Source organism: Vulpes vulpes, chromosome 12 (assembly GCF_048418805.1).
Source record: "Vulpes vulpes isolate BD-2025 chromosome 12, VulVul3, whole genome shotgun sequence".
Taxonomy (NCBI): Eukaryota; Metazoa; Chordata; class Mammalia; order Carnivora; family Canidae; genus Vulpes; species Vulpes vulpes.
In genome coordinates, this window is record NC_132791.1 from 210,509 (window position 1) to 226,487 (window position 15,979).

The 15,979-nt window shown below is 64.9% G+C and overlaps 1 protein-coding gene across 10 annotated transcripts in view; it reads right to left on the reverse strand.

Annotated features, from left to right (window-relative positions):
• Positions 1 to 1,605: 1,605 nt before the first annotated feature.
• The window catches only part of GSN (gelsolin), a 53,626-nt gene continuing 39,252 nt past the window's right edge, over positions 1,606 to 15,979 (reverse strand). For all 10 annotated transcript variants that reach the window (XM_072727481.1, XM_072727482.1, XM_072727478.1 and 7 more), the window contains 14 exons: positions 14,536 to 14,697; positions 13,628 to 13,777; positions 12,723 to 12,812; positions 10,010 to 10,142; positions 9,238 to 9,326; positions 8,929 to 9,144; positions 7,490 to 7,623; positions 5,198 to 5,288; positions 4,140 to 4,310; positions 3,462 to 3,636; positions 2,757 to 2,881; positions 2,597 to 2,674; positions 2,177 to 2,237; positions 1,606 to 1,882 (listed from right to left, as the gene is read on the reverse strand). In XM_072727481.1, the coding sequence (XP_072583582.1) occupies positions 1,713 to 1,882; positions 2,177 to 2,237; positions 2,597 to 2,674; positions 2,757 to 2,881; positions 3,462 to 3,636; positions 4,140 to 4,310; positions 5,198 to 5,288; positions 7,490 to 7,623; positions 8,929 to 9,144; positions 9,238 to 9,326; positions 10,010 to 10,142; positions 12,723 to 12,812; positions 13,628 to 13,777; positions 14,536 to 14,697 (1,845 nt within the window). In that variant the 3' untranslated portion in view covers positions 1,606 to 1,712. The remainder of the gene's footprint in view (positions 1,883 to 2,176; positions 2,238 to 2,596; positions 2,675 to 2,756; positions 2,882 to 3,461; positions 3,637 to 4,139; positions 4,311 to 5,197; positions 5,289 to 7,489; positions 7,624 to 8,928; positions 9,145 to 9,237; positions 9,327 to 10,009; positions 10,143 to 12,722; positions 12,813 to 13,627; positions 13,778 to 14,535; positions 14,698 to 15,979) is intronic.

A 15,979-nucleotide genomic window follows, 5' to 3' on the forward strand; every position in this document is an offset into this window, starting at 1 on the left:
TTGAGAGCAAAAGTCCACGCAAATCAGCGGCCCCAGGCAACTTCCTTTTTCCGAGAGCACCGTGCAAGCGTTAAGGCCGCAGCCGCCATGAACTGCAGGTGCCCAGGAGCGACTCTGAGGTAGAGGAACCGCATCCAGGGGCAGGTCCCCCCACAAGTTTCCAGGGTGTGAGCCGCTTGTCTAGCTAGGCCTTCACCTGCCTCAGGGAAGACCCTGGAAGCTCCGAGCTGTAAATGCTGCTCTTGTTTGCATTTGTCCAAGTTGATCCTGACCATGAAAGTGACCCTTGGGGTCACTTGGGGTTACCTTGGGGTAAGTGAGGCAGGTCCAAACCCTTTAGCACGGTGGCTGAGGTGCCCCTGGGCCCTGCCCGCCTCCCGGATGCCAGGACACCTCCTCTGGCCGGGCGGCTGTTGCCTGCCCCTGAGCACATTCTGCCTCCTCGTTACTCTCTCTGTACTTGGGGCATGTTCCGCCCCAGAGGGGGGGCCCCCCCATGTCTCACCTGGAGAGTTCCTTCTCTGCTCCCCTTGTCACCTCCTCGATGAAGCAGGCTCTCCAGAGGCCGGGCCCCTGGGGCACCTGTGCTCCCCGGCAGCTCTGGCAATGGCAGTGTAAACACCCCCCCCCCCCCCCCGCTGCTACCATACGAACCTCCACGCGGGCTTCCGCAGTCCCAGAACGGGGTCTCCCTCTGTAGCCGGTGGGGATGGGGAGGGCAGTGGCCGGAACAGGGTGGGTGGGGAGATGGGGAGGAGAGACCAGAGGATCAATGCGAGGGAGAGGCCTGCCCCGGAGCAGCTCCTCACTCCGGTCGGAAACAACCACAGGGAAAAGGGTTAGAAGCAGCTCATGGAAAAGTCCAAGAGGGACTTGGTGACACCCTGAGCACGAACAGGGCCCCCGGGGACAGGTGAGGCCCGACCAAGTCTCCACTCCCGCAATCGGGTGTCGGCACGCGGTGTGCACAGCGCTCTCGTTCGCGGGGGCCGGACGGTGGAAACAACGTCCGAGAGCCCACGAGGGACGGACGCCACGTGGCGCGTGCACACACGCAGCACAGGTCAGCCACAGGAGGAGCAAAAGTGCGACATTTGCTACAACATACATGAATCCTGAGAACATCAGGCTACGTGGAATAAGCCAGGCACAGAGGACAAATATTGGGTGAAAAGGCACATTGGTGGAGACAACATCAAATAAAGGTTCGAGAAGCAGACGGGAGGGAGGGACACGGGGTCACGCCTGCGGGCGCAGGTGCGGTGATGACCCCGCAGGCGGATCTCACGCCACCCAAGGCTGCTTGCGAAGGGTCAAGACGAGGATTACCTGTAGTTTACCACAATCAAAACTAGCCAAAATGGGACCACACGATTACAAACGTCTTTCTCCTGGGGGAGGAGGGTTTGCGGTGTTTTCTCTAGCTCGAGCCCCGGGCTCACGGCTGCGGCACCTCTCCAGCGGGCGCGGCCTCGGGCAAGCTCTCTGCACCTTCCACCTCCTCCCGGCGCGGGATCCACGCACGTGTGTGGAGCTCGGCACCCGCGCGAGGCCCCCCGGGCGCCCCCAGAACCACCACCGGACGCAGGAAGCACCAAGGGCCCACACGCTTCAAAAGCTTTTATTGACTTCAATTCTCCAAAAGCACAGGTACTTGGGACAATGTGGCGAGGAGCCCGACGTTTCGCGCGGCAGGTCCCCGACGGGGCCCCTCAGGCCGCCAGTTCGGCCACGGCCCTCTCCAAGGGGTCCACAGACCAGTAGCTGTCATCCCAGCCGAGGAACCAGCCCACGAAGGAGGGCGGCTCGAAGCCCTGCTTCACGACGGTGATGGGGGTGCGCCGGTCGCGGTTCGCGGGGTCCGTCTCGATGTAACGCTTGGCTGCGGTGCACACGCGCGGGGACACGAAGCCCCGAGGCCGTCAGCGCCCGCCCGGCGCCGGCGGGCACCCACCCAAGCCCGGCCGCCCGCCCACCCGCGAAGGTTCACCCCCCGCCTCCCCACGTCCATCGGCCTCCCCGTCCGGCTCCTCCCTGCCCGGCGCTGCCAGAGGCCCAGCTCCAGGGCTCCCCCCCCCCAACGACCAAGCAGAGGTTCTGTGGCTCAGGCCGTGACCCCCAAGGCTGGGCCGCTTCCACTGCGGGACCCAGAGCCACAGGTGCACGTGCTGCTCACCGGAGCTCAGCGCCTCGGTCTTCTCCTCCTCCTGGGAGTCCTTTCCCACCCAGACGAAGACCTGCAGCGGGACGGGAAGGGAGACGGGCGTGAGGCCCCGGCGACCTGGTGGGCAGTGACGCGGGCACGCAGAGCGCTAACACCCAGGGGGGCTCGCACGTAGGACGGGGCGGGAACCTGGTCACCTGCTCCACACCCACACCGTGCTGTGCAGTTCACGGGGTGATCGTGTCTACATCACATTTTACTGAATTCAGAGAAGCGAGAGCATCACTCCCTTTGGAGAGGGGGAGGCGGGGGGAGGCGGGGGGAGGCGGAGGCCCCTCACAGCAGCACCCAGACCTTCCAGGAACTTGGCTCTTTTAAGTCCTTCCAGCAGCAGATCTTAGCGCTGGAACTGAGCACCCCGGCCTCACCCACCTGGTCCCAGGTGTCCAGGAGCATGACGTCATCGGTGGCCAGGTCCTCCTGCATGAGCTCGCCCGGAACCTCCTCGATCTGGGAAGGCGCAGAAGGCGTTCACAAGGGCGCACCGGCCGGGGGGGGGTGTCCCTGTGCCCCGAGGGGGCGGGGGGCTCACCACGAAGCGTCCGATCTTGTTGGAGCAGGCGAAGAGGCGCGGAGGGTGGGCGTCCATCTTCCTGTCCTTCAGCCTCGGGGACGTGCGGTAGGCGGCCTTCCCGCCCAGGGCCTCCCAGAAGCCGTCTGCGGGGAGCCGCAGCATTGCCGCCCGACCCGACGCCCCAGCACCCAGGCCCCACGGAAGCCCTCCCGGACCCTCCCGCGGCTCTCGGGCCCCCTCGTCCTCAGCGACAGGGACGGGGGCCGGCCTGCGGTTCCCCAGGCGGCCGGGGCGCTGCGGGACGGGGTAGGCATCCCTGCTCCCGGGGCCTCAGGGAGGCTGGCGGGGCCCCCGGCACCACGCAGCTCGGGGCGGGGGCGCAAACCCGCCTGACCGCACCCCAGCCTACGCGCGGCCCGGAGGACCCGATACAGCGAGACGCTCGGTCCTCCTCAGGGGCTCCGGGACCCCGGGCAGCGCCCCCAAGCTCCCAGAGCGTCTGCTGCGCATCGTGGGAGGGGGCGGGCTCGGGGGGGGGGGGGCCACAGGGGCAGGAGAGGCTCGTGCTGCCTGCTGGGACCGGAGCAGGCCTGTGGCCCCTCACCGACCACGGCCCCCTCTGAATCCCACACCCAGGAGGGGCACGGGAGGGGCGAGCACACGGCCCACACCCCGCGCCCCCGGCACAGACAAGGGGGCCCACGCGCTGCACCTGGCTCCCACCTGGCTCGCTGCCTTCCGCCACCTGCACAGGCTGGGCCCGCAGCACCCGGAGCAGCTCCTGGGCCCCCGACTTCTCTGCCTCGCTGGCCCCCGCGCCCACCCACAGGTAGGCCGCCGACGGAGTTTTCAGGACAAAAGCATCGTTGGAGTTGAGTGCGCCTGCCTTGGGCATTATCTGGGGAGGGAGAGCTCGGTTCGTCACTGCCCAGGAGACCCGCAGCGGGACCAGCTCCCAGGTGGACGCCTGGTGAGCTCCCGTCCATCGCTGCCATGAGCCCTCGCGCTGTGGCCCCACAAGGTGACCACGAATCTGGGCTTCGTTAACGGAAGCTGAGTGCCCCGCACGACGGAGGGGATAGTCCCGTTCCTCCGGGCTGCTCAGGCCATCCCGCAGGGTTATGTTCCGTCTGCACGACCCGCGTGGAAGGGGTGGTGGCCACGTGCGATGTAATTGAGTGTCCTGCCTGTTAGATAGCGAGCTTCCCATTGCGGGAGGTATGCAAGGGGCCCCAGGCATCCTTGAGACTAGAGGGAGACTGGGGCTTGCGGGGCCGGGGAAGGGGCTGAAGCTGCTTCCTGACCCTGAAGCTGACCCCGCTCCTGTGCCGGGGATGGGCCCGTCCGTCACCTACGGGAGGTTCAGGCAGCGACCCCTCCGGGCGCCCGGCCCGGCCTTACCTCGACGGCTCTGGTGGCTCCAGAGCTGCTGGCCCGGACCTGGAAGAGGCGGGTGCTGGCGGGGGCCGTCTGCCCGCCGTCGCGGGACGTGCCGCCCTTGTAGACGATCATAGGTTTCCCGCCAAACAGGCTCATGAGGTGGGCGGGCTCCTTGCCTTGGACCACGCGGCTCTGGCGGGGACACGGGGGGGGGGGGGGGGGATGTTGGTCCTGGGGGCAGGCGCCACGGCCTGGCCCCAGACGGACCATCGTGCCCGCGCCTGCACGCGGCGTGGACCCCCAGCACCCGGGAGCCGGGCGGGTGCCCTGGGAAAGCGGGGCCAGCACCCCGGCCGCTCCCCCTCTGCAAGGACCCGCCTGCTGACCCTGAGTCCCGTCCAGGAACCAAGCGAACCCATGTTTGCAAATATTCCCTTAAATAGAAACACACGGACTGTTCAGGGACATTCCTCCAGAATGGTGACGTCAGCCTGGGGCACGGACTCCGGCCGAGTGCTGGGAATAGAGCCTCCCGGACGCGGAGAGGCCGCCCGTGCGCAGCCGTAGACCCCTCCAGGTCAAGGTCCCCGCAGCGGCTCCCGGGGCCCCGGCCCCTCTGAGCCCCTCTCCAGGCTGCCCTCACACCCCGGTCCCTCGTCCCACTGCTCAGCGCCCCCTCCCGCCTCGGGGCCTTTGCACGAACTCTTCCCTCCGCCTGGTGCGTGCCCGCCCGGCTCCCACCGTCCCGTTAGGTCGCAGCAGAAAAGCCCTTCGCAAGCAGGTCCTCATCTAACCCAGTCCCCCCGGGACCACCCGCTGTCTCGTGTCCTCGCACTTGACACGCACGCGTAGGCGCCTACTCTGGGCCAGGCGTGGCTCCAAATGCTTTGCGCCATGAGCACACGTGTGTCTGCCCCAACGTCTGCTGAACATCTTCCCCCTCCCCAGACTGTCCACCACGTGAGCTCAGGGCCGGGCCCGTGGGAGCTCGAGGCCCGGGCGCAGGGACAGTCAGGTGGAGGAGTGCCCGGACGGACGAGGGGCAGGCTGCGGCCCGGGGGGCACCGGGCTGGCCTCACCTGCACGGGGGACCCTCCGAGCTCCTCATCCAGCTGGGCGGTCAGGATGGCGGACGCAGCGACCTCATCCTGCGTGGACTGGGCGCCCTGCCTGCAGGAGGAAGCGACACTCGGCACCCAGGTCCGCGCAGAACCCCGAGGGGACCGTGGCGGCCGGGGCTTCCGCACGGGGGACATGCAAGCAGAGACGGGTGCGGGGGACAGACTCAGGACCTGGCCTCCCGGGAAGTCCTGGGCAGTGCACCCGAGGAGCCACGGTGGCTGCCCCGGGATGGGACACGTGCAGGGGCCTCTTCTGTTGGGGCCAAATGTCCCGTCACCGACGCAGGTTATCCACGGAAGCAAACAAAATCTGGCGCATCAGCGAGCCTGACGCATCTACTGTTCTTAAAAAACACCTTCTTCTGAATTTCATACTATGTGTATCTACTACCGAGTCAAAAACAAAAACAGGGAACTTTTTAAAACTGTTTTTAGGGACTCGTGGGGGCCTCAGGGGGCTGAGCGTCTGCCCTCAGCTCAGGGCGTGACCCCGGGGTCCCGGGATCGAGTTCCGCGTCGGGCTCCCTGCATGGAGCCTGCCTCTCCCTCTGCCTGTGTCTCTGCCTCTCTCTCTCTCTCTCATGAATAAATAAATAAAATCTTAAAAAAAAAAAAAGCCCGAGGTTGCCAAATGGAGAGACATCCTACAAAATAACCGACTGGCAGTCCTCCAAGGCACCGAGGTTGTAGAAGAGACTGGGGAGCCCCACGGGTGAGGACGCGGGGATTCGTCACTAAGGCGACGTGCTAAGGGGCAGGTAGGCTCCCAGGTTAGACCCTAGGCCAGAAAAGGATGTGAGCGGGGCAAGTGGTGAAACCGCAGCGGGGTCTGCGGATTGGCCAAAGGCAGCGCGTCCAGGGTCAAGTTCCTGCCTGGGGGGCTGTTCTCCGCTTGGGGAAGATGAGCACAGACTGGGACGTGGGTCACGGGTGGAAACCGTCGTTTCTGCAACTTCTCAGGAAGCCTTGGGTCATTTCAAAACCAATAGCTTCAGGGGCAAGAAATCCAGGCATCATTCAGAAGTTCTGGGATCGTATCGAGAAATAGGAGCTCGAAAGCCCCGGCGGCACTTTGATAGGGAGGAGCGGACAAGCAGCCGCCGCAGTCACAGGGAGGCCGCCTTGGGAGCAAGGGCGCCACGGGGCCCGGCCACGGACACGGGGCGACCCGGCAAGCCCGCTTCTGGGAACGCGCCCCACAGACGTTTCTTGTGCGTTCAAACTGGTATTTGCCTAAAGGTCACCGATCACAGCGACGCTCGACGCTCGTGGGAGCAGCAGCCTGGAGCGAACCCAAGAAGGCCCCAGAGGGCATCTGTTCACGGTGGCAGCGCGGCTCGCGGTTATGGGGCCGAAGAAGAAAAAGAACGAGGAAGCCGCCCGGGCCTGGCGTAGGCGGAGCCGCAGGGAGCACGAGCTGCACAACAGGCCCAGGGGCCGCCTCCGAGGGCAGGCGCGGGCGGGGCCCTGGGCCATGTTCATAAAAGTGACAGAAGCCGTGACTCGCAGGGGCGTGGGGTGGGGGGCGGGCAGGGGCGGATGGGACGAGACGCCTCAACAGACGCCCTTCTTTTCTTGTGTTTAAGGCCTTATTTACTCATCCGTGGGAGACAGAGAGGCCGACACGGGCCGAGGGAGACGCAGGCTCCGGGCAGGCGCCCGCGGCCCACGGCTGCTGCTCCGTCCGGATTCCGGAGCCGGGAGCGCCCGGTCCACGTTGATGGAATCAGGATAATGGTTAATTGGAAAACACGCGGCGGGACGAGGCCTGCACGCACAGCGCTCAGCGTGGGGCCCGGCGGGACACGGTTTCTCCCCAGTCGCGCGGCTCTCGACATCGGACTGTTGAACTTCCGAAAGGTCGGTTAAAGGTTGTTTCAAGAAATACTACAAGTGGGGGCGCCTGGGGGGCTCCGTGGTGGGGCACCTGCCCTCGGCCAGGGCGTGACCCCGGGGTCCCGGGATCGAGTCCCGCCTCGGGCTCCTGCGGGGAGCCTGCTTCTCCCTCGGCCTGGGTCCCTGCCTCTCTGGGTCTCACGAATAAATAACATCTTTTAGAAAAGAAACAGCACAGAGGTGCTGCCCTGCGGATAGGAGCCCCGCAGGGTGCAGCCGCCGCAGCCCCCAGCCCCCTGCAGCTCCCCCGGGCCCCTGCAGCCCCCGCAGCCTCCCCAAAGCCCCCAACGTCCTCAACGTCCCCTGCAGCCCCCCAGCCTCCCCCAGCCGGGGAAGGTGGGGCCGCGCCCTCACCAGGTGTAGATGATCTGGCCCTGGCGGCTGCCGTGCCGGTAGTTGTACAGGATGATGTAACTGTCGCCGCCGTAGAACTGCCCGTACGTGGAGGGGTCCACCGGCACTTTGCTGGAGCCTTCAATTCTCCAGATCTGCGGGGGCGGGGGGCAGGGCTCAGCGGGGCGCGGCACCCCCACCCCAAGGCAGCTGCGGGAAACCACAGGCCCAGCCTAGGACTCCGGCCCGGGCTCCTGCCGCAGCCCCCACGACCCCCTCCCGGCCCGCGCCCCGTGGGAGCGCTCAGCACACACCCAGGCCGCACAGACGGTGCCGTAGCGAGCGCGACGCAGGACCCAGCTCGGTGACAGCTGCACGGGGGCAGCCGCGCTCATCACCAGCATTGATGTCGGGCCCATTACTAATAATCGGGTTATCTGCATCACTGGCGAGTTCCCCAGCTTTACAGATCACCCTGAGCAGGGCCATCCCCGGGCCTCAGGGCCACCCGGCAAGACCCGGTCCTGGGTCACGAGGTCCTGGGGCGCCACCTGCTGGTGCTGCGGAGCCCTCCCCCCCCCAGGTCTCGGGGCCTTGAATTCTGGGTGAGTGGGATTGACCCCCTCTCCAGGTGAGGACACGGGGCTCAGAGAGGCACGGGGCTGCCCGAGCCCTTCCACCTGCCCTAACCCCAACATTTTCATCCTTCCCCCACTGACGAGGTGAATGCACGACGACAGTGACGACACCACGCACGAAGAATGAACACCTCGCGGTCTCTACCCCGTAGAAGGGAAACGGGGCTTTTGCGTGAGGCAGACTCTGCTTCATAAACACCTCGGAACGCCCTGCACCGCGACCTTCCTGGGGGCCGGGGGCCTTCTCGCCTCCCCCTGGGGTTGCTGCCTCTAATCCGTTTTCACGGCACGTTTTGAAAGCACAGAACGGAGCCTGTTGCATCTCTGCTTTCAAAGCCAGAAAAAGGAAAAACCCTCACTTGCACCCACTGGTTTACAGGATTGAGTCCCCGGCCTTGGACACAGCATTCAATGCCCTTCCTTGAGGACACGGTCACCCCTGGCTCTTGGGACGCTTCCCGGCCCGGAACACCCATCGCTGGCAGCAAACCTCTAGTCGACCCCTCAAGCCCAACCCAACGGTCCTCACCCCTGTGAAGACTCCCCGAACCACCCTGCCCCTTTGCCCTTTCTCTGCTCCCGTGACCTGGGCGCTGGGCTCCGATCATGCACACAATCCGAGCAGCTGCCCTGCTGGCAGCTGAGGTGACACGCTGGCCGGGGCCTGGAAACCGCAGGCGCCTGGGCACGTTGGCTGCAAAAATTACTTACAGCAAAAGAAGCCCGTCCCCCCAAACCGTGGCCGCCCGCCCCCCCAAACCGTGGCCACCCGCCCCCAGGCGGCAGGAGGCGGCGCAGCCCCGCACGCCAGCGGCCCCGCACCTGTTTCTGGCCTCGGCCATCGTCATCCATGCCGTGCTGCGCCGCCATGGCTGTGGACGTGTGCAGGGTGGCGGCGTCGAAGGGCACGCGCTCCACGCGGGCGATGTGGCTGGACAGGTAGCCGAGGCCTGGGCCGTCCGTCTGGTCGGGGTCCCGCCAGTTCTTGAAGAACTGCTTGAACAGCGGGGTCTCGCCGCCCTCGGGAAGCACGGACACCTGCGGGTGGGGGGGCAGGAGCCCTGAGGATGGGGCGCCGCCGGGCAGAGGTCCTGGACCCCCCACCCCCCGGTCCGCCCCGCCAAGACGCACCTGGGTGTGCTTGGGGTAGTCCATCTGGGTGATGAAGTTCGAGGCCGTGCTGAGGGCGGCCCTCCTCTCCTCCGTGTTGGCCTGCCTGCCTGCGGGGGGCACTGCGGTCACTGGGGGTGGCCCAGGCCTGGCTCGGGGCCCAGCTGGGGGTCCCCCGGGCTCGGGGCCACGCCGGACTCCATGTCATCCTCATGCTGACCCCTCGCACCGAGGGTCCCTAGGCCATCATCCCATCGACGAGGGGGAAACCAGGGTCTCAGAGGCGAGTGACTGGACCAGGGCCGTGCAGCAGGGGCGAGCGTGACCCGCGGACCCCACGCCCTGGGCCCCCTTCTCACCCTTGCAGTTTGCCCCAACCTCAACCACGAGAGCCCCCCTGTGCCTGCACGGTGCTTCCCAAACACAAACCAGATCACCTTTGGGAAAAGCCCCAACGTGCAGGAGCAAGTTAAAGGCTCTTAGAAGTCCTGCAGACAAGCCTGTTACACGCAGTGTTGCGTAAACGTATTTGACCACATTTTTTTACATGATGCCAATTAGCCCGAGAGAACAGGTGCTCGAATATGCTTGGGAAACTGGGTTTAGCCCAAATGGCAAACCTGAGGCCTGGACAGGGAGGCCAAGTGCCCAGATCGCAAAGCGAACCAAACGCAACGCCAGGGCTTCAGAACAAGACTCGGTTTCAGTTCAGGAGCCCGGCAGCCCCCCGAGGGTGCAGGAGCTCCCCCCAAGGTCCTGGGGCTGCTGGGAAACCCCTCCCCTGCCCCCCTACCTTTCCAGACGAAGATTTTTCCGTCTCTGCCATGGTCCAGGATGAAGCAGTCCTCTGACCTCAAGGCCCCCTGGGCGAAGGGGTTCTCATCAGCCACGAGGGAGACGGACATGGTTCCAGCGCCGTTGGAGACCTGAGGGGATGAGGGGCAGGGGGCGCAGGGCGTGAGTGCAGAGGCAGCTCCCCAAGCTGGTCGGCCCGCGGCCCCACCATCACCCCAACGGTAGGGGACGGCGGTAGGGCAACAGCCGGGGCACCCGCAGGCCCCTCTCCCCTTCCCTGCTTTGCCGTGACCACATCCATGACCCACGTGCGCGTGTAACGCAGGAACTGCCGCAGGAAGGCAAGGGGCGAGGGGCGCGGGCGCGCAGGTGCAGCCAGCTACCCCGGGCCGCGATTCAGGCTGAGAAACGGGGGACCCCGAGTAAAGCCGCTGAGGGCAGCATCGAACCGGCCCTCATTTCTTAGTTTCGACCAATGTCTGCCTGTGGCGAGAGGCTGAGGAGAAGCCGGCACGTGGGACCCCTGGGCTACTTTCGCCCGTGTTTTCTGTGACCCTTAAAATCATTCCAAAATGAAAACCGTTCACGAAATTACAAATTACACTTGTAATGCAAACCCTCGGCAAGAGCGAGCGCTGACAAGGCCCCGGGTACTCTGGGAGCCCCCGACACGGCCGACGCGGCGTCAGGGCGCAGGTAGCGGAGGTCCCCTCCTGGAGTCCCCCCCACCGTGCGCCAGGCCTGTTCTGAGCAATTTGTCCAATTTAATGACGTCTGTCATGGGAGAGCTCCTCTCCCCCTGCCCCAGCCCTGTCACTGCTCCATTACTACCTCCTTTTTTTTTTTTTTGCAAAAAAATTAGGGCACAGAGAGGTGTAGGTCACTGCATAGCCAGAAAGCCAGGCCTGGGATTCGAGGCCGGGCAATCGGGCTCCGGAACCGGTATTTCCAATCACCGACTTCCTAAATCAGGCTCCGACCCCAAAATCCACGTCTGGGAACTTGCTCGAAAGCCATCCTCAGCCCAAGTGCACGAAGACGGGCTGTTTGTGATCAGAAAAGGAGAACACAGCCTAACGCCCATCACCGTCAGCTCACGGGAGAGGCTACGACGGGGCCACTACCAAGGGCCGCCTACATCTCCTGTAGAAAGATATTCCCGGGGAAGCTGAGAGGGAAAAAGAAGGTCACAGAGAAGCTCGAACAATCTGGGTCCGTTTATATCAAACAGACGGAAAAGTGTGTCATCAGATACAGAAGGATGAAATCTGGATCTTCTTTCAGTGAAACGATAGCCGTGTAACCATGGTAACCCTTCAACCAGGAGCAGGAGGGGCCGTCTTTATAAATTGTGTTTTGTAAAAAAATAATAATAAAAAAATTTAAAAAATAATAATAATATAATAAAAATTGTGTCTTGTAAAAAAATTGTTTTGTAAAAAAATTGTGTTTTGTGAAATAATAATAATAAAATTTTAAAAATAATAAAAAATATTGTGTTTTGTAAAAAAATTGTGTTTTGTAAAAAAAAATTGTGTTTTGTAAAAAAAATTGTGTTTAAAAAAATTGTTTTGTAAAAAAAAATTGTGGGGATCCCTGGGTGGCGCAGCGGTTTAGCGCCTGCCTTTGGCCCAGGGCGTGATCCTGGAGACCCGGGATAGAGTCCCACGTCGGGCTCCCTGCATGGAGCCTGCTTCTCCCTCTACCTTGTCTCTGCTTCTCTCTCTCTCTCATTCTGTGACTATCATAAATAAATTAAAAAATTGTGTTTTGGGGCTTTTACAATGAAATCATTTCAAAAACAGCACTTGCTATCTTAACGAGTGAAACTGCGTTGACTCAATTTTTTTACGTTCTGGACTATTGCTCACTGTTTTTTTTAATGGGTGTACACTTCTTCATAATCGGGATAAAAATTAATGTGGTTCTTCATCGGAGGTGATGAGAACCTGGACCCCATCTCGTTGTTATTTCACCACAAACAAGCCGAGGGCGCAACGTGAGCATCACGGGCTCGGCCTGCCTTTCACCCGGCGCTCAGCCACCAGCGCTCCTTAGCTCAAGCTCAGCCTGAGTTTTAAAAATCACAAGAAACAGGGGCGCCCGGGGGGCTCAGCGGGTGAGCATCTGCCTTGGGCCCAGGGCGTGACCCCGGGGTCCCGGGATCGAGTCCCGTCGGGCTCCCTGCACGGAGCCTGCTCCTCCCTCAGCCTGTGTCTCTGCCTCTCTCTCTGCATCTCTCACGAATAAATAATCTTTTTAAAAAATCACAGGAAATAAACTATAAATGAAGTAACTCCACACGCCCCCCCCCCCCCCCCGTTTCTGTAGCATTTCCCCAAGTACTTTCCTAAAACATTTTCCATCGGTTTTCTCTGTGGGCTCCTAGAAATCCTGCAAAGTGGGCCCCACTGTCCCGCTCCCCACTTTACAGATGAGGAAACTGAGACCCGGAGCGAGAATACGCGCTGCCCAAGCCGCACCGGTGAGCACGACGCACATGCTCACAGGTGGTCGAATTTCCTGACTCTTGGGCAGGAAAGGGACGGAAGCAGACGGGCGTCTGGTGGAGACGTGCAAACCGAGGCCCCGGCCCGAGGGTGGTGGCTCAGGGTGCTCAGGGTGCTCAGGGCCCCGGGCGGTGCACTGGGGGACCGGGTCCCCGCCCCCGTCCTGACCCCACACCAGGGACCGGAGCGGCCGCCACCCACCTTGTAGAGCTTGGCCAGCTTGCGGTTGGCCGCGTCCTCCTTGGCTGTGTCCTCCGAGCCCGCGGGCAGAGCCGGCTTGGGGCCCAGCACCTACGAGAGACGACGGGCGGCAGGACGGGTGGCCGTGAAGCCCGGGGAGCGCCTGGCTCCCGAGCGCCCCTCCCAGGGCCCCTCCAGCCCCGCAGGTCCCCTGCTCCGCTGCCTCCGGGACCCCCGCGGACACTACCCTTCCTCCCCGGCCTCTGGGACCAACACGTCCCAGCATCGCCGGGGGCCCAGCTCCCCCGTCCCCTCGGGCGGACTCTGCGGTGCACTCGGCTGAACGACTTGTGTGAGCAGCCGTGAGGAGGCCAAGTGAGCGTCTGCCCCGGGTCGCTGTGAAATTTTTCACGCCTCTGCTCCGGGCAAGCCCATGGCTCCAGCGCCTGCCCCTCCAGGCCCGGCTGGGGTCCCGCCCGCCCCCGGGGCGCCCTCTGCTCAACCCGACCCCCAGACAAGCAGGAGCCAAGGGCAGGCAGCGGAGCTCATGGCTCCTCCTCTCCCTGGTGAGCTCCGCCTCTACTGATATGTCCCCAAAGCACGACAGCTGGCAACGCCTCCCAGACCATCCAACCTTAGGATTGATCAGAAGAGGGGAGGGGACGTTGGGCCAGTTGCCCCTTCTGCCCTGGCTCCAGCGCCGGGTCCCTCTCCGCTCCCCGGGAGCACCGGGCCCCTCCAGCTGGAGGCTGGAGCTCACCAGGCCTGGGCCCAGCCCCCTCTGGGGACTCCGGGAGCCTCCGGGAAGCTCTGCCCCCCAGGAGCTCCAGCCTAGTGGGAGACGAAGTCCCCTCCCAGCTGCCTGACCAATGCGGACGACGCGGGGCCCTCCCCGCAGCCCGCAGCCCGCAGCCTGGACGCGGTACCTGCAGCATCGCCTCGGGCTCGGCGCCCTCCTCCGACACGTGCACCTGCGCGCGGCCGCTGCGCTCGTTGTCCCGGATGCCCTTGGACACCTGCGTGGCCTTCAGCTTCTCGTATCGGTTGCTGTTGGAGCCGCACCACTGGTAGATGTTCTGTGAGACGGGCCCGACGTCAGGCGGCGCGGCCAGGGGCGCGGTGGGGAGCCCCCCTGGGTCCGCCTGGACGGGCCGCGCACAGGACCGCCGGCTCCCGTGGTGGCCCGTGGTGGGGCCGTGCGCCTCGGCACCACCAGCCCTCGAGCGCTCAGGGCCCACCTGCCCCCGCCTCAAAGCGGAATCTCGTCCGCGCGGCCCTCAACCCAGAAGCACAGGCCAGCGGGGCCCAGCGGCCCAGATCGCCCGGCACACGAGCCAGGTGGGGGACCACGAGGACGTGCTGAGCGGCAGATCGCGGGAGCGGGACGCCGGCCAGAGTCCGCGGACGGAGACAACGATGCTGCGTGTGTGGTTCAGACACGGGGGCATCACGCGCGACACACGTGGGTGCAGGCCCTCGGACAGCACACCCAGGCCTCTGTGGGCAGGCGCGCTTCTGTGGCAAGAGCCAATGGCTCTCACACCTGCCCGCGTGTGTAAGCGAGAGACCGCGTGAACAGGCGCACAAGCCGGGCACGCAAACATGCGCTGGGACCCCACGCCAGGTGAAGCCCAGGTGCACGTGTGTGTGACGCCTGCGCCGACAGGGAGGAGGCTCCGACACGGCCCCTGCACCCCGGCCTCCGCGGCCGCGTCCGACAGGCACAGGGCACGTGCCCACAGGGGGCTGCTGTGCCCTGGCCGGCCCACATCTGTGCGCGGGTCCACACGGCGCGTCCACCTCCCGGGGCAGGCCCGGCCGGCCCAGGACTCACATTGCCCAGGTCCAGGATGAAGCAGTCGCCGTTGTTGAAGCTGTCCCAGGACACGGGCACCTCTGTGGCTCGGACCACGCGCCGCCCCTTGACCTGGAAGAGTCTCTGCACCACGACTTCATTGGGGACCACGTGCTTGAATCCCGACGCCACGCCTCCTTTCTGGTGGGGCAAGGACACAGGTCAGTGCAGCGCCGGGGGCCCGGGGGAGCGGGGGGCGGGGGGAGTGAAGAAAACCCTGGCCTGTGGGCGCGGCCTTCCAGCAGATTCCGTGCCCGTGGGTTCTACTTGCGTCCGCTGAGCCTCCCACTCCGCTAACGGCCCCGGGGCGTCCCCGAACCCAAGAGCTACAGATGCCCGTTTCTCAAAACCAGCAGGTGCCAGGGAGCTCTGAGGAGCTCTGTCCTCCGAGTTATGGTGCGGGGCGGGGCCCGCGATCCCAGAGGCTCCCTGAGCGTGACCGAGCCGCAGTGGCCGGCGCAGCCCCGGGAAGGCCCCACGGCCGCAGGCGCCGTGTCCACAGCGAGCAGCCTCCCAGCACGCCTGCCCGGGCGCTCCGTGAAGCCACCCTGTGTGTGCCCGGGTGCTCTGCAAGCCAGGTTGAGAGATGCGAATCCCAAGACCCCCGTCCTCCGGGGCCCCCAGGACACGGCCCAGCCCAGCCACCTTCCCCGCGGGTCCTGCCCGCCGGGCCTTCAGGGGCAGCCGTGGTGCTGGCCCAGCGCCGGGCGACCGGGGGAGGGGGTCAGTCTCTGGCCTCAGGCCTCCCCTCTCTGAAGTGGGGACAGAAATCCCTGCTCTGCCCCCGTCTGCGGCGGCCGGGTCCCGGGACAGGGGACGGCGGGCTGGCCTCCCCACTGCAGCCCCAGGCCCCGAGTGACTGCGACAGGCCCGGGACGACCACGTCCCTGCAGGGCCGGCACCTTACCCGTGGTGAGCCAAGGCCCAAGGATGCCAGTGACCATCCCGGCGGCTCCTTGCCCAGGGGGCCGAGGCCGGACGGCTCCAGGAGCGGGGACCGGTCGCCCCGTCCAGGCCCCTCACCGCGGCCTCACGTTGCAGAGCCCAGCGAAGCCAAGCGGGTCCGCGGCACAGAGGCCACGAGGTCAAGGGGCTGAGGGCGCGACCTTAAATCCCCCTCTTGCCACGTCTGCACACAGTAGGCGGCACGAAAGCACTGGTCCCAGTGAGGAAGGGGCCATGATCCCCCCGCACCCCCCATCTCCCAGCCCAGGAGGGCAGCGTCGGGAGGGGGTCCCACTCCCCCCATCTCCCAGCCCAGGAGGGCCCCCCCGCGCTCCGGCCAGTCGGGGTGGTGCTGCCATTGGAGCGCAGGAGGGACGGGGTCCGCGCCCGCACCCGCCAACCTGGGTCCCCAGAGGAGCTCACGTAGGCCCCGACGAGGCGCCGACCCAGGCCCGGCCCCGCACCGCCTGGGGCAGCA